At 31.3% G+C, this 24,405-nt stretch overlaps 1 protein-coding gene across 38 annotated transcripts in view; it reads right to left on the bottom strand.

The window, feature by feature from the left end:
- The window catches only part of LOC111050753 (LIM domain and actin-binding protein 1), an 87,386-nt gene that overhangs the window by 48,657 nt on the left and 14,324 nt on the right, over positions 1–24,405 (bottom strand). For 9 of the 38 annotated variants that reach the window (XM_039431688.1, XM_039431697.1, XM_039431689.1 and 6 more), the window contains exons 4-11: positions 19,932–20,027; positions 17,858–17,941; positions 14,611–14,697; positions 12,282–12,380; positions 8,828–8,920; positions 6,694–6,842; positions 3,050–3,150; positions 2,204–2,275 (exon numbers count right to left, since the gene is read on the bottom strand). In XM_039431688.1, the coding sequence (XP_039287622.1) occupies positions 2,204–2,275; positions 3,050–3,150; positions 6,694–6,842; positions 8,828–8,920; positions 12,282–12,380; positions 14,611–14,697; positions 17,858–17,941; positions 19,932–20,027 (781 nt within the window). Of the gene's footprint in view, positions 1–2,203; positions 2,276–3,049; positions 3,151–6,693; positions 6,843–8,827; positions 8,921–12,281; positions 12,381–14,610; positions 14,698–17,857; positions 17,942–19,931; positions 20,028–21,005; positions 21,232–24,405 lie in introns of those variants that run through there. The other 29 variants (XM_039431691.1, XM_039431693.1, XM_039431705.1 and 26 more) reach the window with 14 other exon arrangements.

Genomic DNA, 24,405 nt, shown 5'->3' with positions numbered 1-24,405 from the left:
AATAGACTACTATCTTCATCACCGTTATGATTTAAAATTGGTCTCTCATTAAAATGTAAAGAATTCTTGGTTATTGGTAATGAATCAAAATTATTATTATTTACAGTATTTTTTGAATGATAATCATAACATTATAATATATTAAACGACTGTAGATTTCATAGATAGTGAAAAATTGTAATAGCCATATTATCTTTCCAATTATAGATTAGGAAAAGTTAAGATTCTTTTTCAAGTCAGAGTATATTTTCCATGAATGATAATTATTACATTATATATATTAAACGGCTGTAGATTTCATGGAAAATGGAAAAAAATGTTAATATTTTTGAAATTGTATTACTTTGTTGATTGAATGAAGAAAGCACATTACAATAACAATCAATATGGTTGCAATTTGAATTAAAAGCACATCACAATATCTATTTATCTATTTAATCATTCAGAATATTACACAACTTATAGAAAAGTACCACAGGCTTATAAGCCCAAAACGGTTCCAATTCTAATTTATACAACAGTCCAAATGTTGCTAGGTTATTTGTCACTTAACATTCATCAATTACTCACTCAATTTACAATTCAAAACACACAAAAATAATTTTTAAATTAAAAAATACTTCTAGATTAAATTAAATCAATCACAATTATTAAATAAAATCAATATCAACCAATAGAGTTGCAAAACGATTAGCTAATTATTAGATGAATATTAGTGAATCAAAAATCACAAAAATTGAGCTTTCTCAATCTCTTTTCATTCACTAAAACCATTCAAAAATTGAATACAAATTCCCAATTGAATTTACATGTACTAATTATTTTTCCAATCACTAAAACCGTAAAAAAATTGAATACAGCTGCCTAATCAATTCTTCATAAAACAAACACTAAATTCTACATACCCATTTTCACACTCTTATTATGAAAACCAAATAACTTGAAGAAGAAAATAAAATGTAAAAATCTTGGATCAACTATGGAATCAATCTATTGTGATTGATAAGTTGAGAAACTATTTTAAGAATCAAATTAACGTTAACAGTACACTGGACACCACAATGATAAAGCGTAACCACGAAGATGTTAACTGGCTCTCGTCGGGTTACTAAATGAAACTGATATCTCAGGCCTCATGCCAGGCTGTAATCACTCAGTTGAAAATGCAAGGAAACAAGACAAGTGTCCTTGAATATATCCTGCATCCATGGAAAGCTTTAGGCACTCTCTCTTATCAATAACTATTCAAATTTCTCTCGATGTTTCTTTAATGAAGGTTTATCATGAAAAACAAATTTCTTGACCTTAATAATAAATAATTATAAAATTTCCAATTCAATACCAAAGCTCTAGGTATCCTGCACAGAATCAATGTCATTCATGTCTTGATTAATTAATAATAATTAATTATAAAATTTCCAATTCAATACCAAATAAGCTTTAGTATCCTGCACAGAATCAATGTCACTCATGTCTTGATTAATTAATAAATTATAAAAACAGAGACTCCTCTTCATATTTTCTAAAGAGTTGAATATAAGGATTGCAGTAATTTATTTTGTGAATTAATTAAATTTGATTTCGATATCCTATAACATTTTTCACTATTCACCTTAATATTACAAACAAATTATAATGGATACATTTTAAGTTATACATAAAATTATCTAGAAAACTGTTAAAATATTGGAAATTCGATTGATATAAAATGAGTTTGGATGTAAAAGTTTGTACAAGAGTTTGTGAAAATGTTTGGAATGTACAAAGGAAGTTATGAGGAAAACTTGCAACAGTTCTATACGTGAAAAATCTATTTAAATTCATCAATTAGGAATTAATTATTTGAAACAATATTTTATCAGCTATTATTCCATAATTAATATAATTTAGTAGATATTAATGAAAAGTGATTGAGAAGATATTACAAATCGATCAAACATCAAACAGAAATAAAACAAAATCTTTGGATTACACATTAGTCAAATGTCATTTCAAAGCAGGTTAAGGTTTAGAATTTAGATTAGGTCATTTTTTCATTTATGCAGATTTAAAGATTGGATAACGAAAGTTCAAGTTATCTTCATCAAAATTTATTTCAGGTTATCCAATGCTGAAGAACAATGTTAATAATTTCATTAATTCACACAAAAACAATTCGATTAGTACAAGAAAAACTTGAAAGACATTTTTGAAAGAAAGGTACCTCGCACCACATCGGGGGGGAGCTCTAGGGGCTGATTTTCACGAATGATCATCTCAGGTCTTCGACGAACAACTGTCAAAATAACTCAATTCAGTTTTCAGAACTTTAGTTTTATCAGTAAATAATGTATAACAAAACAAATAAAGACCAAATGAGAGTATTGTTGTAAGTACAGTACTGTATCCTTTTGTAAAAATAAAATTCAATGTCAATATCTTATAAGAATTTTACAAAACAAGTTAATACTAATGACAAAGATGAACAGGTACTTGGAATATCATCAAATAGCAGACACTTTAATGAGAGATATCATTCAACATAAAGTGAAATATTATAGACCTACTTATAATGAAATATCATTCCATTTTCAATAAAATATTATTCTATTTACAAAAATCATCATGGTTGTTAAAACTGCAACTGATTACTTGGATGTAAACTGACAAAAAGCATAAAGGAAGTAAATATACCTATTTAATCTGTGGAAAAAGCATGTCTACCTAATATCAACAAGAAATTCTACCTGTGTAACTTTGATACAATTAAAAAAAACTTTACAATTATTATAATATAATGTATTCTAGCTGAAAGCTACATATATACTCTGATGAATATAATACCTGATTCGACAATATAAGACAGAAACTTTTTGTGTAGTTGAGAAGTTGATATTGTGGTAATTATTTTTATTTAATAAGACAGAAAGAGCATTCTTTGACATTTGTTTTAACACTGTATCTTTTTATAACAGAATTGATTATTGTCGAAATATATTTTTTAATTTATGGATTATTGATTGAAGTTTGAATATGTTTGTAAAAATAAAAGTTATTTTGTTTACGTTACCTGGTTCATCTTCATTCTCTACCACAGCTTTCGGCTTGAAAAGCTCGCGGAAGTGTGGCTTGCAGTACAGGACTCCTTCATGGCTGCTGTAGATATCAAGTCTGCAAACAAAATTAATCACTTTAGATAAAAATATATCACCAACTTCCTTAATTATTCTCTGGAATAAATAAATTGGAAAAATAGAGAAGTTCAATTTTGAAATACTGATGAAGTGAAAAATGCACTTAGGCCTACCTACTACATGCTACATAGTGAATAGAGAAGATCAGGAACATTCGATGCAAGCCTTCGAATACATTATAAATAACTAAATAACAACATTTAGTTGAGTTATTTTTGGTAAATTGAATAACTTTTTCAAAAATTAATATTTTCAGAAAATTTTTGTTTTACTAGATCAACAATACCATGAAAAATCCATCCTCTAAATCTCATATATCTTACCGAATTTGAAATTTTCTGTCCCAAAAATTCAAACTTCAGGCGCTCATATCTCAAAAAGTAATGATCGGAAAAAAATGTTTTCCTGAGAAAACTTTTTTATTTTGATAGCTTCATGACATATAAATCGAAAAATTTAGAAAAATAATACGAGTAGAAGGTTAATTTTTAGCCTTTGCACAGCCTTAAACTATATGCATAACAAAAATAAAATATAAAAATTGTATTAGCTTCAAATAAGCTTGAAACAGTTATAGTTATTTTCTCTCAAAATATCAAATAATAAATTTTTTTCTCGCTCGTCTTTCAAATGGTTTTTATATATTTCAAAACACACAGAAAGCTTGCTTTTCTAGAAGATTGAAATCTAGATTAAATAGATAGAATACTTTATTGGCCGTTAAGTAAACATTTTACAATGGGCTTTGTAATTTCTATAATATGTGAGGACTCAAAAGAAATCCAATCAGTTATACTTAGGCTCAACTCACACTTACACGTCTCAGGTCGAGAAGAGACTCGACTCTAGTCGAGAGCATGTGTTTTCAAATGGTGACGTCGCGGAGACTAGAATCGACTGATCTGAGTGTCACCATTTGGAAACACATGCTCTCGACTAGAGTCGAGTCTCTTCTCGACCTGAGTCGCGTGAGTGTGAGTTGAGCCTTAGGTTCTAAATACATTCTATAATAATTGATTATACGTAGAATCATACAAATGATTAGTCTTCAGATAATATTACCTACTAGTACTTAAATACATACAATTATCATAAAATCATAGTAGTTATTACAATAATTATCATAAAATCATAATCATTATTAAATAAACTACATCTGAGTCTAATCTCTAAAGGTGCATACTGACTTATGCGCCATAAACACGCGCATTTCACTTTTCATCAGCTGATTCTATGATTATTATATCTGTATCTTACTGTTTCTGAACAACATAACAAGAATCGCATCAGCTTATGAAAAGCGAAATGCGCGTGTACGTGGCGCTTAAGTCTGTACGCAGCTTATTAGAGATTGAAATTTGTCTCAATATTTTCATATACCACACTGTTTCATTGATTTTTCAGCCACATAATGATTTTTATTGGAATTTGAATTATCATAATTTAAAATAAAATGCCTATACAGAAATTACTATGACTGACAAGTTCTATTCAGTTAACTTATTATCAGGATTGGCAAACGCTGTACTAACACAATTCCAATTTCAGTTTCAGGAAATGATGTTTGACAAATCTACCGGAAAAGATATCCCTTATCACATACTAGACGTAGAGACCAAAAAACAACTCAAGTACTGCACAATATGAGTTCTAACACTGAGTTTACAGTGAAATAGTACCTACTAAATGACAGTTTATTGCTTCGAAATATTTGCAATAAAACTTACTTATTTCATCTTCATTTTTATATACCTCATGATTCCTAAACCTTACTACACCTCTACAAACTCTAATTGGATTACGATCCTAATAATGACTTAGAACAGTTCATCTCATAAATTTCGGGAGAGGAATAGTTTTAGACTTAAAGGTGGCCACTAACGACAGGCCATGTGGGTTGAACCACTACCTCCGTAAAGAAAGCCGTAGTGCATTCGGGTGACGTCAGCACAGGTAGGGCTCCTACACCAATAAAACACTAGCTGATATAGATCAGCAGAAATCAACGAATTTTTATTGGTGTAGGAGCCCTACCTATGCTGATGTCACACGAACGCACTACGGCTTTCTTTACGGAGGTAGTGGTTCAACCCACATGGCCCGTTATTAGTGACCACCCCAAGTCTAAAACTGTTCCTCTCCAGAAATGTGTGAACAGACGGGTCCAAATCATTATCGGGATTACGGCTTTGTTTACGGAGGTAGTGGTTGAACATATGTGTTCACACATGCTTGTCATGCATGTTGTGTCATCATCTAAAGTCTTCGAACAAATTTTTTTAAGATTGGGTTATTTTGCGTTATTTAATTCTTCTTCGCTGCTCATTTGCGGTTAATCTATTTTTGTATCATGATTGCGCAGTTTCACAAAAGCCTGTTCAATTTTAATCATGAGAACCAATCAGAGCAAGATTTTTGAAAAGAAGGCTTTTTTGATTGGTTCTCGTCTCTTGTGACATTTAATCCGGATCAGGAGTTAACAGACTTTTGTGCAACTGGGTGTAAAATTTGTAATTTTTCAGTGGTTCGATCATTATTCATTGTTATTGATTGTTTATTGTATGTTAGAAGCTACTGTCAAACATCTGTTTTTCGTTCAAAGTCTATCGTGTTAAGGGCCCCATACACAAGGGAACTTGGATCGGCCAACTTGGTTCGGGGAACCAAGTTCGTTTGGATTTGCCCACACACTGTAGTGGGGAGAGCGAACAACCATTCGTTACTTCAGTGTCTTTCGGGATCTAGAGATGAGCGTTTCAAAGTTTGCAGCTGCTGTGAGAAGAAAATATATTGAATACAATTATATAGATAGAATATATCGCCCTGGCGGACGAACCGAACAAAGTTTTTAGTCCAGATTGAAGACTAAATTCGTCACGAATTTGGTTCGCGGTTCGCCAATTTTCCACATACACTGGGGAACTTGGTTCTTGTTCCCCGATTCAAGTTCCCTACTGTATGGGGCCCTTAAATGTATTTCTCGTCTGAAGACATGTCCATTCACACATGCTCCACACACTTGTCCTGTCATCAGTGGCCACCCTACAGGGCTCTTCACATTTCGCTACACTACGCTGAAATACGTCTTCGGAAGATGTAGACGTTCTGTCCCGATTACACAGCAGTCGGTTAAATTTTAATCGTGATCACGAGTACCAATCGGAGAAGGCTTTTTCGAAAAATAGGCTTCTCTGACAGATTCCCATGAAATTAACCACGGTTGAAATTTAACCGGCTTTTGTGCAGCCGGCACCTATCTGCCAACATTCGAAGCTACATCATCGTTCACATCCCGTACACATCAGCGTATCTTTCAATGTTGAGAGGTAGGACGGCTACGTCTTCCGAAGTCTTATTTCAGCATAGCGTAGGCATGTGAAAATGCCTTTAGGCTGTTCTTCCCAATCATATCATTAACTGATTGTGTCTGCATATGTAAAATTTAATTGAATGGATGAAATAATAATTGATGAGATGAATGAATGAAATGAATGAATGGATGAATAAATGAATGACTCACGTAAGCTGTTTGTTGCATTCTTGGCATCGGAAGCAGTTCTTGTGCCAGACAGATCGTTCGGCCTTCACCTGCTCCATGGCGAACACAGTTTTGCCGCACGACTTGCATGGTGGGTTCACCGTTGGCGACGCGGCTGGCTCTCCGGCTCCCTAACAAACAACAATCCATTCATAATTACCTAAATTATCATCAAAATTGAATAAAAATTATTATGAATTAATAATAATAAAAATAGCTATTAATAATAGCTGAATGAATAATTGACTTTAATTATTTTTATCCATTTATTGTACTAAATACTACAATTATAATTCAATTATGACGTCAAATAAATCATAAGGGTAGCCACTGACGGTAGGACATGCATGATATGTTGTCAAACATTAGGTGGGCCATCCACTGGAACCGATTTCGTCCGAACTAGCATCGGCCAAAAACTACCGAATTCGTCCGAACGATCCCCTAACAAAGAAAGGAATAGATGCTCGTTCATTGCAACAGGTTCATACGGCCGTACACGGCCGATCATTTTTTCGATCTGAATTGAATGGGATTTTCCGGCTCTATCCGGTCGAACTAACTAGTCGAGCTGAGACAACAAAGGGTTCCTAACCCAATTGTTACAGAGAATTGTTTGTTTTTGTGTTTTGAAGTTGTTCTGTTTCATAAAGTTGCAACTATGGACAATGAAAAGTTGATATGTTTGGTTCAAGAGCATGTTTAATTGTGGGATATTATGATAGACAAACAATATTACCGTCGTGATGTTCAATGGAATCTGTGGACAAAGATTGCTGAACAAATAGGATCTGAAGGTTAATATTATTGTAATGAATAACTAATTTAGTTCCGTAGATATTTGTTTATTCAATTTTTAAAATCTCAATATAATCATTGTTTATTACAAATTATGGTGGATATGATAGTAGTTATCTCCGATTTTTCTTTGCTGCTCTACTTGAGGGGGAGTTATTATTCTATATTCTTGTAATTTTCCAGGGGTTTATTCATAGTTATTAGTTGTTTATTTTATATTAGAAGCCTCTCGCTGATAACAAAACTACATGTGTGTGCGTGCATGATTAACATGCATGTTCTACCGTTAGTGACCTGCCTTACATGAACAATTACTATAACAAATTTTGAGAGGAATATTATACGGTTCGCCTGTTTTTGCTCTTCCAATATCACTTTGATGTTGAGTAATTTTGTTCTAATGAATAAATAAATAAATTGGGCAAACTAAAGATTGTCTTCATAATTGCATTTTTTATTGAAAATACTGTTTATTCCAATGTACCTAGAATACATGTATTCTAGGTACCTTGGTTTATTCTTTTAAAGGAGCTATCAGCAGGGTCACAACCTCCAAAGTTTTCCCCTACAATACAAAGGTTTTAAATAATATTGAACAAGAATTCAATTAATGAACTAAATTGTTCTATCATAATTTATTGTTCTCTGCACAATATTGTTTTGTAATTGAATAGGTCTATGCGAAAAATATCTCTGATTGAATCAAGATTTCGCTTTTCTTTAAGTCATGCCCATGGCTCTCAAAACTGTTCGTGAGTGTCTTTTATTGCCAATTTAGAATATTCATGACATATTACAAACTCTTTATAATATGACATATCATTAAAAATATAAATAAATAAACATAATTATTCATACATATACTTAGATAAAATATATAATCTAGGCATCACCAGCAAAAAGAAACTTTTTGCCCGCTGGTGAGAGTTGCAAAACAGTAAAATAAAAACAATATTTCGAAATAATTCAGAAAATGTAGGTTCAAATTTAACTAATAATTACAGTAGAAACTTTAGAACACTAGGAAAATCAACAAATAAAGTGCAGAGAAAACACTATAAAATAAAAATAAAGGAAATTAAATTATATTAAACCGCTATATTTAATGTAAAAAATATTCTCTCTTAATCCACTCTTTCAAGCTTTTTTAACTAATTTTTAAATCCAAATCAAGAGGTATTTCATTGATCAGTTTACTGCTCGTGTAAATTAGCTGCCTTCTGATCAATGAAAGTCTTGCTTGTTTTAACTTGCATAGGAAGTCTATTTATTTTTTCTTAAATACATATAAATTTTGCAAAAACCTTTTGCTACTTACCCCAAAAGTTTTTTGAGCTCTGGAAGAGTCGGAAGACCGGACATGCAGCAAAGTCTTCTTCTGCAGCTGGTCGAATTTGCTGAAGCTTGATTTCTGCAAACATAAAACAAAGTTATCCAATTAGAGATCACATTAACTCAATAATCACTTTGTAATCAGTATGCTCAATAACACAACAGAAACATAGAAGGTGGAATATTCAAGAGAAACGATGGCTGTTTCTAGTTATGTTTTAGTCTCGGGTTTACATCGCCTGAAAAACATTCCCATCTTGAGTGCTAAGATCATCTTTCAAGCAATAACTCACGTAACTTGGTTAATTATATATATATTTTTTCAATTTATTCGTTGTTATTGTTTTTTTATATCAAGCCTTTGTACATTCTATCAGTGCACAATTTATGAAGATAAAAGCATAAAGCAAATAATTTATTCAAATTTAATACTAATGCATGATACTGTTTAGCTTTAATTCAAATTTGATACTAATGAATGATACTGTTCAGCTTTAAACAATATTAAAATACACCTACTTATAACAAAACATATAGAGTTTTTTTAGGGAAGAATAGAGAAAAGATGTTGATTTTACTGGAGATTGACTTTTATATATTTTTATACATTACTGAATCAGTAACGATTGGTGGTATTGTGATATTTTATTCCTAAACGATTTCGATTTTTGAAGGATTTCCATCATAAATTATCATACAATATCACAGTCTTTTAAAATACTTATTTGTTTCGTTCTCCGCTAATCAATTATTATTTAATTATTTTAAGTTTAATCAATAATAATAAAAATTGATCGTTAGTTTGAGGATTACAGCTCCTAGATATTTGAGATTTCAAAAATCTCAATAAAATTGATTTCTCAATTTGATCGTAGTTTATAAATTATTTTACAATTTTTCCTACCAGAAAGTATTGTTAACAAACAAAACCAGTTTCAACACAAAAATAATTTTTCAAGGTTTTCTGGCCACAAGTCCTGCTTCGGTTACAAGAGAAATTGGACTCTATTCAACACAAAAAGTGATTTTTTAAATTTTCGGTGCTCAAACTTTGCTGGGGGTTACAAAACTCACTTACCGAGCTAGAAGATGAGGAGGATCTTGAAGGAAGAGTCATAGAATTACGAGTGGAAGGCGCTGAACTTTCATGATTTACCAAGCTCCAATAGCTAGCCGCCTGTGTACGGTTTGCGCATTACATGCAATAGAAAAAGCTCATGCATAGTACAAATATGTAAACATTACATCATACATACACTACATACTCGATTAGCCAAGGACATTAACATTTCACTAGCATTAGGAATAAGGTACAAGACTAGGATACAACCTTCAGATTATGACATGCACCATTTTTAGGCAAACAAGAGAATATAATAAATGTCAAGTTAAATAATATTATTAATAGCAAAGATTGTTATCCAAATATAGGTTACCTACATCCTACAAATGTATGTTATGTTCTTGATTTTCCAGATAATTAGTATTAAACAAGTCTACTTATTAACATGTCTACATATTATAATAACGTTACACCATACAAGTTAATGAAACATATTAATGCAAAGAATGAAAGCTTCCAGACGAAATACATAGGCTACTTTATTTTGTATTCAAATATTCAACTCACGTATTCTTTTTCAACAATATAGGCAAGTAATCCAAATAGAAAAATTTTGTATTTTTGATACCCACATCAGAATATGCTTTTCAGATAAGATTCCCACTTTTCATGCAGCATATAAAAAGCAGAAATTTCCTACAGAGCAGAAATGGATTTTTTAATAATTATGGACTATATGACGATATAGTATATCATTATTTTATATATATTATACAATATACATTATTACTGGAATTTAATTTTATTTTAAATATTATTTTTTCTGTACTCTTACTATGTATAATGAACTATTGTAATTGTGTTGTTATGGAAGCAATTTTTGAGGGAAATCCTGTATAGTTCCATATTTTTCATAAATAAATAAATTAGAAGTATAAGGCGTACTTTACTCATCTTAGGCTGAATTATCTTTGAAATCAACCCTTTTTGATTCTAGACAGGAAACTAGAGTCTAGTGATAAATTCATGAATGAAAATTGGACTTGTATTGCATAATAGTTCCACTCAGTTAAAACTTAAATTTCAGTAAAGAACAACAAATTATTGTTTCAATTTCAAACAAAAATATTTCATTTACACTCATTGATATAAATCTACTCATGATGTGCACATAAGTACTTACTCATTGTGAATTATTTTTTCCTATTATTTGTATAACTGAAATATCACGTGAAGGGTTATACCAGAAAGTATTGTTAACAAACAAAACCAGTTTCAACACAAAAATAATTTTTCAAGGTTTTCTGGCCCACAAGTCCTGTTTCGGTTACAAGAGAAATTGGACTCTATTCAACACAAAAAGTGATTTTTTAAATTTTCGGTGCTCAAACTTTGCTGGGGGTTACAAAACTCACTTACCGAGCTAGAAGATGAGGAGGATCTTGAAGGAAGAGTCATAGAATTACGAGTGGAAGGCGCTGAACTTTCATGATTTACCAAGCTCCAATAGCTAGCCGCCTGTGTACGGTTTGCGCATTACATGCAATAGAAAAAGCTCATGCATAGTACAAATATGTAAACATTACATCATACATACACTACATACTCGATTAGCCAAGGACATTAACATTTCACTAGCATTAGGAATAAGGTACAAGACTAGGTACATTCTATCAGTGCACAATTTATGAAGATAAAAGCATAAAGCAAATAATTTATTCAAATTTAATACTAATGCATGATACTGTTTAGCTTTAATTCAAATTTGATACTAATGAATGATACTGTTCAGCTTTAAACAATATTAAAATACACCTACTTATAACAAAACATATAGAGTTTTTTAGGGAAGAATAGAGAAAAGATGTTGATTTTACTGGAGATTGACTTTTATATATTTTTATACATTACTGAATCAGTAACGATTGGTGGTATTGTGATATTTTATTCCTAAACGATTTCGATTTTTGAAGGATTTCCATCATAAATTATCATACAATATCACAGTCTTTTAAAATACTTATTTGTTTCGTTCTCCGCTAATCAATTATTATTTAATTATTTTAAGTTTAATCAATAATAATAAAAATTGATCGTTAGTTTGAGGATTACAGCTCCTAGATATTTGAGATTTCAAAAATCTCAATAAAATTGATTTCTCAATTTGATCGTAGTTTATAAATTATTTTACAATTTTTCCTACCAGAAAGTATTGTTAACAAACAAAACCAGTTTCAACACAAAAATAATTTTTCAAGGTTTTCTGGCCACAAGTCCTGCTTCGGTTACAAGAGAAATTGGACTCTATTCAACACAAAAAGTGATTTTTTAAATTTTCGGTGCTCAAACTTTGCTGGGGGTTACAAAACTCACTTACCGAGCTAGAAGATGAGGAGGATCTTGAAGGAAGAGTCATAGAATTACGAGTGGAAGGCGCTGAACTTTCATGATTTACCAAGCTCCAATAGCTAGCCGCCTGTGTACGGTTTGCGCATTACATGCAATAGAAAAAGCTCATGCATAGTACAAATATGTAAACATTACATCATACATACACTACATACTCGATTAGCCAAGGACATTAACATTTCACTAGCATTAGGAATAAGGTACAAGACTAGGATACAACCTTCAGATTATGACATGCACCATTTTTAGGCAAACAAGAGAATATAATAAATGTCAAGTTAAATAATATTATTAATAGCAAAGATTGTTATCCAAATATAGGTTACCTACATCCTACAAATGTATGTTATGTTCTTGATTTTCCAGATAATTAGTATTAAACAAGTCTACTTATTAACATGTCTACATATTAGAATAACGTTAGACCATACAAGTTAATAAAACATATTAATGCAAAGAATGGAAGCTTCCAGATGAAATACATAGGCTACTTTATTTTGTATTCAAATATTCAACTCACGTATTCTTCTTCAACAATATAGGCAAGTAATCCAAATAGAAAAATTTTGTATTTTTGATACCCACATCAAAATATGCTTTTTAGATAAGATTCCCACTTTTCATGCAGCATATAAAAAGCAAAAAGTTCCTACAGAGCAGAAATGGAAATTTTTTAATAATTATGGACTAGATGACGATATAGTATATCATTCCATTATATATATATTATACAATATACATTATTACTGGAATTTAATTTTATTTTAAATATTATTTTTTCTGTACTCTTACTATGTATAATGAACTATTGTAATTGTGTTGTTATGGAAGCAATTTTTGAGGGAAATCCTGTATAGTTCCATATTTTTCATAAATAAATAAATTAGAAGTATAAGGCGTACTTTACTCATCTTAGGCTGAATTATCTTTGAAATCAACCCTTTTTGATTCTAGACAGGAAACTAGAGTCTAGTGATAAATTCATGAATGAAAATTGGACTTGTATTGCATAATAGTTCCACTCAGTTAAAACTTAAATTTCAGTAAAGAACAACAAATTATTGTTTCAATTTCAAACAAAAATATTTCATTTACACTCATTGATATAAATCTACTCATGATGTGCACATAAGTACTTACTCATTGTGAATTATTTTTTCCTATTATTTGTATAACTGAAATATCACGTGAAGGGTTATTGCAGTATTATAACTACATCACATACTGTAGCAAAATGTCTTGAATCACGGAAAATTATTAATTTGACAAGAAGCTTTTTATTTTTGAAATTATTAGTCCCACATAGTGTTTATCACCATCTAATACAACCAATCTCCAGAAGTGTACCCCCTTTTTACTGAATGATTGCAAAATTAGTCACCCACTAACCCATTCAAATTTCGTTAGAAGATTACCATACTTGAACCATAGCCAAAATTTACTATAAATTCATAAATGGACTCCAATTTTATTACTTTGGCTCCCCATTTCATGAACAGTTCCCATTTCATCATACCTTAAACTCCCATTCTATACATTAGACTCCCATTTTATACCTTTGGCTCCCCATTTCATGAACAGACTCCCATTTTATACCTTGGACTCCCATTTTAAGAACAGACTCCCATTTCATAAACAGACTCCAATTTTATACCTTAGACTCCCATTTTATACCTTGGACTCCCATTTTATACCTTAGACTCCCATTTCATACATTAGACTCCCATTTAAAGAACAGACTCCAATTTCATAAACAGACTCCAATTTTATACCTTAGACTCCCATTTTATACCTTGGACTCCCATTTCATACATTAGACTTCCATTTCATAAACATACTCCAATTTTATACCTTAGTCTCCTATTTCATATATTGAACTCTCATTTTAAGAACAGACTACCATTTCATAAACAGACTCCAATTTTATACCTTAGACTCCCATTTTATAACGAATACTCCCATTCTATACATTTGACTACCCATTAGGGTCCCATTTTATACCTTTGACAATTGACAGCACATATTAGTTTCTAATCCATCTAAATTTTGTTAGAACTCTACCTAACTTGCACCGATGGACACAATCTGTTCAATTTCGTCTTTTTGACTCCCCATTCCATAGATTCCCATTTTATACCTTCGACAATTGACCGTATTAGTTTCTAATCCATCTAAATTTTGTTATAACTTTACCTAACTTGCACCGATCGACACAATCTGTTTGAATCTTTACTACTTTTTCTCCAGAGCTGGAATCTACAAGTTGGATAGAAGACAAAACACTAGAGTAGACTCACCAAAGCTTTGACCGAGACCCCGGTATGGATAGACAGTTTTGCAGGCACCTCAGACAGGCGGCGCAAATCACCCAGCGAGCGAGCTTTCTAAATCGGAATAATTGGCAACATCATGCATTGTTAATCAATCAAAGCGATTCCACTAAAATTACTAATAGGCTAGCAGAAGCGCGAGAGAGAGAGGAGATAGACAACCCGCTCATACAAACCTCTCACTTATGCTTATCACAATAATTACTAGAATAAGGATTGCATGTACCATTTCAGTTTGAATGAAGATATAGATCAGCTGTTGGTTGAAACTCGGAATATACAGTAACAGATTATGATCCTCCTTGCATTATGATCCTCACTTCGTATGAAGCAATAATAATTTATTTATTTTCTCCATCTTGTTTCAGTTTACCCGAGATTGATAGGTGTGAAAAACGAAACCGGTATCTTGCACAAAAAATTATCATTATTTCAGTTTGAATGGAGATACATCAGCTGTTGGTTTAAGCTCTGAATTAAACACATTATGATCCTCGCTTTGTATGAAACAATGATAATTTCCTTTTTTTATTTTTTCATTTTACCAGATATTGATAATGGCCTAAAGCGTGTCCACACTGAACAAATGTTCGGCAAACATATTTGTTGAGGAGCTCTGGGACAAACATTTTAAAAAGTTTGGACAGTCGTTGTTTGTCAAACAAAAAATTACTGTTTTTCCAAACATTTTCAGGATTGACAGCTGTAAAACATAAAACCTGTTCTTCCCACTTACAAATATTTTGTTTGGTGACGCGTCCACACGTGTTTGGCTTCGGGCAAACATTGTTTGTCAAACATAATAAAATTTGCACAAACTTTTCAACAAACATGTTTGTCAAACATTTGTTCAGTGTGGACACGGCTTAACAACCAAGAACGGTATCTCGACTTCAAATAATAAAGTTCGACAATAGTCTTTTCATTCTTCCAGAATTTACTTGATGGATAAAATATTAATTTAATTTGAAGATGATAAATGAATATATTCTTATAGCGTTATACTGAGATAGTACATACAGTCCCAAGTGATGTTAAGTATTATAAAGCATTCCACAAGCATAATATGATTTAGAACAGTGTTCATAAACTGTTCTCAACAACTATCTTAGTCAAGCACACTTTGGTTGCCTATAGTGAGGTGCACGTCATTATAATGGCAGTGGAGAAAGATAGGAGAACAACGTTGCCGAGCCTTTTTCTTGTCAATGCCTTCGGTCAAATAGTCGGTAGCTGATACAGGTTTATTAATGTAATATTAACTGTTCATTCTCGTTTAAAATAATCAATTACAATATTTTATTAAGAAAGAAATTTATTTTCCAATAATTTCATAATTAAGATGAAATATTTTGTTAATTATTACATTTTTAAAAGACGATCTGGCAACAGAGCAAAGCGAGAAAGAGATTGCTTTGTTGAATGATAGACAAGGATAGCAATACCATTGCTAATCAAACACTGCCATTATAACGTGGACCTCACTATAGTAACCAATAACAAGAACAAATCACAATAATTCTAGTAGCTGCTTTAACAAAATTCTGATTATTTTACGAAGCATACGAATGCTTATCTCAGAAGTCCTCGAGAGACGTTCATAAATAGGATCTTTATAGTTGGTTTTCATATGCTTTTAACCTAATATTATGCCGGATTTCAGTCTAGATCAGCCCGGTACAAATAAAAAAGTCTTCATGGAGAGTAGATGCTAAGTAGGGATGGGTATCGAAAGACAAAACATCGATGTTTTGAACATCGATGTTTTTTCTCCTAAACATCGATAAGTGAAAAACATCGAACAGTAAACATCGATGTTTTTAAACATCGATGTTTTAAACATCGACGTGTTGCCGTACATTTTACGGAAGATTATTGCTAAGAGAGTTAAATGAAGTCTAGTGTGTAACAAAAGACACAGGATAACAGTAAGTCTTGCTCTCTTATCACTACCTAGTTTTTTCATTTGATAATTTTTTATATTAACCTTATTCACAGTCTGCATTAAAACATCTTCTTCAATACGGCAACTAGAAATTATTATGAACGGTTTCAGAGGCGAGGCGTCCGGTCATCTCTGGATTCGCCGATGACTGGACAGAAATTGATATGTAATGTGTATATTATTTTATTGAAAATATTTAAAATAAATACAAAAATGGTGAAGAAACCAAAAGAGAAACGTTTTTTTTGCGAGCGCGCCAAGCTTGAATAAAGTAAACTACTGTTCCATCCGTTCAATGTGATTCTCAAAAATCTGCGATTCCAGTAATGCTATTTAGCATTGGTTACCACCACTCTTCTGCATCATCACTCTCCCTCTCCATGGTAGAGTAAACGGTCAAAGACATCGCTATTTTCTGCGATTCCACTGTTCCGCGCCAGTGTTGCAAACCGTACGATAATTATTTTGTTTGCAATTTGTTATTGATAATAATTATAATAATACTTTTTTTTCTATGGTTGGTTTTGAAGCATCTCAATTTAAAAATCTACTTTGTGAAAATAATTAAGAACTGAAAATTTAGTAAAGTGAACAACTACAAGACTTTATCTATTACGGACTAATTGAAACCTTATCTGAATTTGCAAGAGGAATAGCACAAGGTTACCTTATTTTTTCTCTCCCTGTCATTTTTGATGATGTACTTGTTGTATGAATCAATAAAGAATTTCATTTCAATTTTTTCAATTAATTTGAAGGCCAGTTTCCGAGCTTGAGATTTGGCCAAGCTCTAGACTTTTCAACTCTAGGATTTTGAATAGTAAGTCTTTTCTTATACTAGATGTCATCTTTCTCGATAAATAATTGTCCAAAATGAGACATTATATTTAAAGTAGGGGAGGGGGTGCAGCTTTCATTCAAACTTTCAACTGAATTGTTCATGGAGATGACTGAGCCAAAAAGTCACGCCTCGCCCCTGAACGGTTTGTGGTTTGGGTGATAGATATCTTAATATCAGTTGATATAAAAAGTATTGAGCTAATATGCGGTTGAGCACATGTCACCCACACAATGCCAATACATGTTCCAATATCAATTTCTATAATTTCAACCGGCATTGTGTATTTGAGATATACATATTTAATAACACCAGGAACTAAAACCTGTAGCCTATTGTATTGGTGGGTAATCAAATTAACTTGCATGATAAGAAGAGGGAATTGAATATTAAAGATTAATAAGCAAATAGTTTGAAAATGAAAATCTTACCTGTGAGTTATTAATGGCGGGTGGTTCGGGAGTAGTGAGCTCCGCATTTTCGCACGCCTTGTGCAAATCTCCAAAGCTCCTCCTCTGAAGGCGGTCACAATTTTTGCAAACAACAAGCACAAAATGAGCATGCAAAAGTAACGAAACAAAAGCAAAAATGTTATCGAAAAAGTTATACAAACAATTAAACCAAAATGCATTGAAATGTTCGATTTGAAAGATGTCAAGCAAAGGTAGAAACAAAACTGTATAGTAAATTGGAGGCAAAACTAGGTAGATAACATAGAAAATTGCGTAAGATAAACAGAGGATTATGTAACAAAAATTATTATTGGTGAAATCCATTCTAGGGGTTATTTTTGAGATCAATAACTGATAAAAACATGTCAAGTATGTTAGAAATTTAACAACTGAAAGATATCCACCATAGCAGTGTTCGACCACAACTGATTCCTTCTCAGTTTCCAATTGAAAGTTCTGGAGAATAATGAACACAGTAAAGATATGCTCTGGTTGCTCCCAGAGGCTATAATTAGAATCCATTCAATTTATTATTACCATACGGATGCTTTCCATTCATATAATCTTCTTACAGCATCTACAGCCTGCTTAGAAATTAACACTACTTCCTAGTTCATTATTATAGTAATAGACGGAATAAATGAATTAAAGAATAGCTAGAAAGTATCAAGTTTATGGTGGTCACTGATTCAAGCGTAACGAGTAGGTTGAAGTTGAGAACGGCATTGAACTTCTGGTTCATTTAAAAAAAATTATTCGATGATAATCTACGGTTAGTAAAATTACACTTATAGCTTTATCAAGTACTCATCAAAATTTGATTCTACTCTATCTTTCAATAAGCTACTTGTTTTATAATGAAAATGAAAGTGGTAGAATTTTTTTTATTCAAGTTCATTCATCCTCTCATATAAAAATTAGCAGGATCTTTGGAAACAAATTAATGTAGAAGGTAATATTTTTTATCATATTATGCTACCACAGTAGCATAATATGCTACCACAGTTTACTATGCTAAACATACTACGCTACCACAGTATCATAGAGAACATTTTATACATTATACTTTGAGAGTTTATTAATTTGAAAATGATCCATAGTAAGTTTAACTTTAAACTGCCAGCATTACCTATAAATAATATCAACCTAAGCTAATTGTCTAAAAGTAAAACTCAATAACCGATAGGAAATCGTAGATTGATTGAAATAGGAAATGTAGTGAAGATGGAACAGTTATAATGTTAATGAAACTAGAAATATAATAATTATAAAAGAAAATTGAGTTTATAAAATAGTACAGTTTTAATAGCATATTATTGTGAAGTCGAAACTTTTCAACTGAATAAAAACAGTTGAAAAAGAGAGTTGTACAACGGTAAAGCAAGGTACAACATTGAGTGAGTTAGTAGAGTACATGAAACGTAAAGTTAGATTTCAACGGTTTAAATAAAATGGTATTGATTATTCTGAACCTGGACTGATTAGAATATATTACTGTTAGACTATTTTAAAAACAGACCAATTTAATACAGTAAACAGACCAATATTTTAAAAACAGACCAATCTAATACAGTAAACGGACCAATATTTTAAAAACAGACCAATTTAATACAGTAAACAGACCAATATTTTAAAAACAGACCAATCTAATACAGTAAACAATTAAAGCTGGGTTTACACCAAAGTTATTAACAAAATTTTTATAACTTAATCCTTATAGATTCTATTAGATTAAACATAACTTATCATACACATGATGAACATATGTGTTGTGTCAAGCTCCGTTTAATCTAATAGAATCTATAAGGATTAAGTTATTAACATTTTGTTAATAACTTTGGTGTAAACCCAGCTTAAGTTCATTGATTTATTTGAAATTGAAACATAACCAACAAATTAATGATACTAATATGCTGTTCACTATTCAATTACTAAACACATCAAACATGAATTACCGTACTTACTATGATTAAAGATTTAAGATTACTTACTATGAATTACTATAGACCAAAATAAGATTAAATGAATGAACAAAAACCAAACAGAAACATACCAGTTCTTTTATGGGCACAGGAGCAGTCACAGGTTCTTCACAGGGTTTAGTTACTTTTGACAAAGTTTTGGCTGCCTCACTACAATATGTCTGCTTCTAATCACACCAAACACACAAACAAACATTTCTAAACATGCTTGTTGAAATAAAATCACAGAAAAGCAAACAAAAAAACATTAATAAACAAAAAATGCTATGCTAAGGAATAAGTTACTACGCCTAGGGATGAGAATATGCTGGGCTACTATTTATGACATGAAAATGATAATTTTAAAGCAAAATAACTACCTATACTACTACAATGAGAAGATTTACAATTGCTTCACCAAAAATAATGTTAACTTTGAAAATAATTATAATGGTGATATTGGAGATCAAGTTCTATTATTAAAATTTCAATAATAAAAGTTGCACAACTTCTTCAAACAATTTTAATAGATAGCTTCCTACTGGCTCGACATAAAAAGTAAAATCAATAAATACAATGATTACCAGGATTCTAATTGATGAGACAATATAATCTTAGATGAAATAATATGTTGTTAAAAGACAATGATTTCATACAATGATGTCACACAGAGTTAAGCATTGGAAATGAAATTTTAAGAGATAAATTCCACCAGAGATGGTTTCATGAATGATAAAATATAGATAAAATTGAATTGGGTATCTTATTTTTCACATCATTCCATTTATCCAATTATTTATATTACACAACTTTTAGAGAAGTACCACTGGCTCAAACCCAAAACGGTTCCAATTCTAATGCAAAACTTATATAGGCCTATTATAACATGAAGTGATGATTCCGAGATTGATTGCCACACAAAATTAATTCAGTTACAAACATTGAAATCCATAAAGTTTGGGAATTATCACATAATATTATACATTCCAATTTATTTAACAACATTAATAAACACGGCTTTCTGAACAAAATGTCATAAAGTTTTGGAATTATCACATAATATTATACAACCTAATTTATCTATCGACATTAATGAACACGGCTTTCTGAACAAAATGCCATTCAAGAATAAAAATTCTACTGATTTTATTATGTACTCAACGAACATTGAGATCCTCTTCAACTCCATTCACCACTTTTGGATCGAAATTAAAATTTGCATCATTTTGCCTATACCACAACAACAAACGTCTTAAAGAAAATACAACTAATGGAACAAGTATGATCATAGTATTATTCTCAAAAACTACCGATAGACCTAGAATATTATCGGAAAATTCAAACAAGGAAAGACAAACATGGTGTTGTTTGATCAAGCGCACAGAAATTGGAAAAAAGTTGTTGACTGAGTTGTGAAAAATACCGAACTAATATCGATTTCACCTACAAATTTTCAAGTGCCAAAGATAAGAGAAACAGTCTGATAGCTCGCTGTGCATGTCATGCCTGCATTTGATGATTATTCAACAGTCCGACACCTCGATAAATCATTCTAACATTTCACGAACTTAACAGTGAATAAATAAATTGAAAGGCTTAGTATATTTGGGAGATTTATTTAATGAGCATTTATCACTCCTAGCCTACAATATTTAACGAAATTATACAGTTAGTATATAAATTGCGAGGTGTAATATATTTGGGAGATTCAATGAGTATAATAAATCTGTTTAATAGATTTATTAAAAGAAAATTGAAATGAGAAATTCACTAACAAATTTTCTTAAGGATAATCTATCATCTTCTATACTATAATAAATGGAAGAACTGGCTTAAACACGTGTAGAGGATAAGAAAATTATGTTTGACGCATTATCACGTCTGAACTACTGGACTGATTTACTTGAAATGCTGCTTATAAATTCTTGATCAACCGAGGATTCTTATAGGCCTATTTTCAATTCTTCTAGATTTAATTACGTCAAGTTTCAAAAAAAAAACCCTTGCGAAGCACGGGTTACCTGCTAGTATATAATATAGACGAGCATCTTATACTCCAAAAGAATTATTTTGTAAACTTGACATCAGTGAAATATGATTGATATTTTTATATTATATTATAGGGGAAGCATAAGCTGTGATAACATAGCTTGTACAGAGATATAACAAAATAGTGCAACTTAATTCTGGAACGACCCTCGTATAAGCCTGCTGAACTCTAATGTCTGATTCAAAAAATTGCTGGATTTTACTGTCTGATTCAAGAAAGTAATTTCAATAAATTTGGCAACATATAATACTATGTTGTTTAAATAGTTATAGCTAATTGACAACTCAATATTATCAACTTCTCTTAAGAAGTAATAAGGTTGTAAGAGTTGCAAAACGTCCTTACGATGGCAAAGGTGTGAACATATTTAAATTCAATGTATAAATCCATTAAGCTCCATAATAATAATAATATCGAGTGACCTGGCTGGCTCAGGTCTGGTGTCAGAGTTTTCAGGTCGCAGCTGATCAATTTCAGGGCCTCTGACATGACCTAACGACTGCTTTTTAGGCAGCCGGGACCGACGGCTTAACGTGTCCATCCGACACGTCATTAAGCTCCATGATGTCATGAGATTCACAATAGACCACAATTATGTGAATCATTGGAGTTCGATATTCGAAGGTGAGAAAATATAATTAGTAGCCTAATGGAAAAATTGCGAAGACCAAATTTATCGAACCTCCTAATATCGTTGGTTGAATGCTTTCTATAGTAATAGAAATTGAACTGATCTACATAATTACGAACTAAAATTATAATGTGAAAATGACATAACCAACATTTTGATTTGGACAGAACAGTATAAATTGGAAATGGGGCAGTTTTGGGCATGAGCCTGTTGTGCCTTTCCTCATGTTAAATATTTGTACACAATGTGATAAATAAATAAATAATAAATCTTATATTACGAGTGGTAACAGTAAGACACCATATTTGAAACATGAAGGGGTTTAGAATCCACAAACAGAAAAATGTTATGGAACAGTTGAAAGGAAAGTAGATATTTTTGTTAACTGATCATTTGCATATATGATATTCAATAAAAATAGATTACCGGTAAAGAACATCAAGATCAAATTATTATCTGATATCTGATTCCATATCACCACCATACTACCAGACATTAATGACATAGGCAATGAACAGAAAGATTTATAATACATGGAATAAAAAACCCTAATATGAAATGATGTAATCTAGTGCATAACCCTATTTGATATCAATAATCCACAAATAATAGCCACTACTGACAATCTACAGAAAAACAATTCAAGGTGATGAATAAAACAGATATTATATAAGTGATATATTCTTCTATTGACTTACTTTGAAATTGATTCTCTATTTGTTCTTGAATTATCAGATTCTCTTCATTCAGTCTTCAAGGTGATATATTGTGTGCGTATATTAGATAAGATGTAAAGTGATCTAAGCTGGTATGAATGGACAATATCTGAGCCTGTTTCATTCATTACCTTGATAAGGGAGAGTCACACAATAATTAGGTTTCTAGTGTAAATTGATTAAGATTTTACAACATATAGTTTCCAAAAATATCTGGAATAACAAATCTACAAAAAAAGTCACGAAAAGCAATTAACATTAAGGTGCATTTTCGTTTGTGCGTAAATTTCCGCAATCGACGACAAGCATTGTTGACATTCATATTGTTCAAATTTCAAGTGTGCTAGTAAAGATGATCAAATAACTTTTTTCCTACAGTTACCTTGAAAAGTGACCATTCCTGCACTGATTACAGAACGCATGAATCACTTTTCCGCTCTAGTGCGCAAAGTATTACTTTGCGTACTCTTGATACTTTGTGTATTATCTTGCAGCCATCCCAATCAGCTGTCGACATTGTTGGCGTGTATTTTGAATGCGAATTTGTTCTATCTATATTTTTTTCTGATTTACAAATGAATGAAAATGAGAACTAATTAAATTATACATTTTTAATATTATTCATTATTTCAAATAATATTTTTTTCATTGGTTGATTGGTTGAAAAATTATTTAAAAATTAAGATTTACTCAAAATTATTCAAATTTTCAAATTAATTGGGTTAATTTAATTTTCAATTTGAATAAATTATCAATTATTGATTTTCAATTGGGTTATCAAGTTTAAACTAAATTAAAGTTGTTATTAATAACAAAGTTATACAGACAAACATTTGATGGATTTCAGCCATCATTTTACCCATGATCAACCACTTCTCATATTCAATGGTAACTGTAGAAAAAATTTAATGTGAAATACGTGTGCAAAGTTCCTCTGCTGCACTCAAGAAACCATTCCGCACTCGCCTACGGCTCGTGCTCGTGCGTAAACGTTTCTTTCAGTGCAGCAAACTGTCACTTTGCGCACTAGTTGCACAAAGTATTCATTATTTGTGTTTATTATTCAAGAATCAAAACATTTCCAATAATATCAACATATTGTCATTTTAAAGTATAAAAAGTATAAACTCAACATCCCCAATTAAAACATAATTGAACATAATCTTTTA

The sequence above is a fragment of the Nilaparvata lugens genome, chromosome 6, assembly GCF_014356525.2.
Source record: "Nilaparvata lugens isolate BPH chromosome 6, ASM1435652v1, whole genome shotgun sequence".
Lineage (NCBI taxonomy): Eukaryota > Metazoa > Arthropoda > Insecta > Hemiptera > Delphacidae > Nilaparvata > Nilaparvata lugens.
This window is presented reverse-complemented; position numbering and strand designations above follow the sequence as displayed.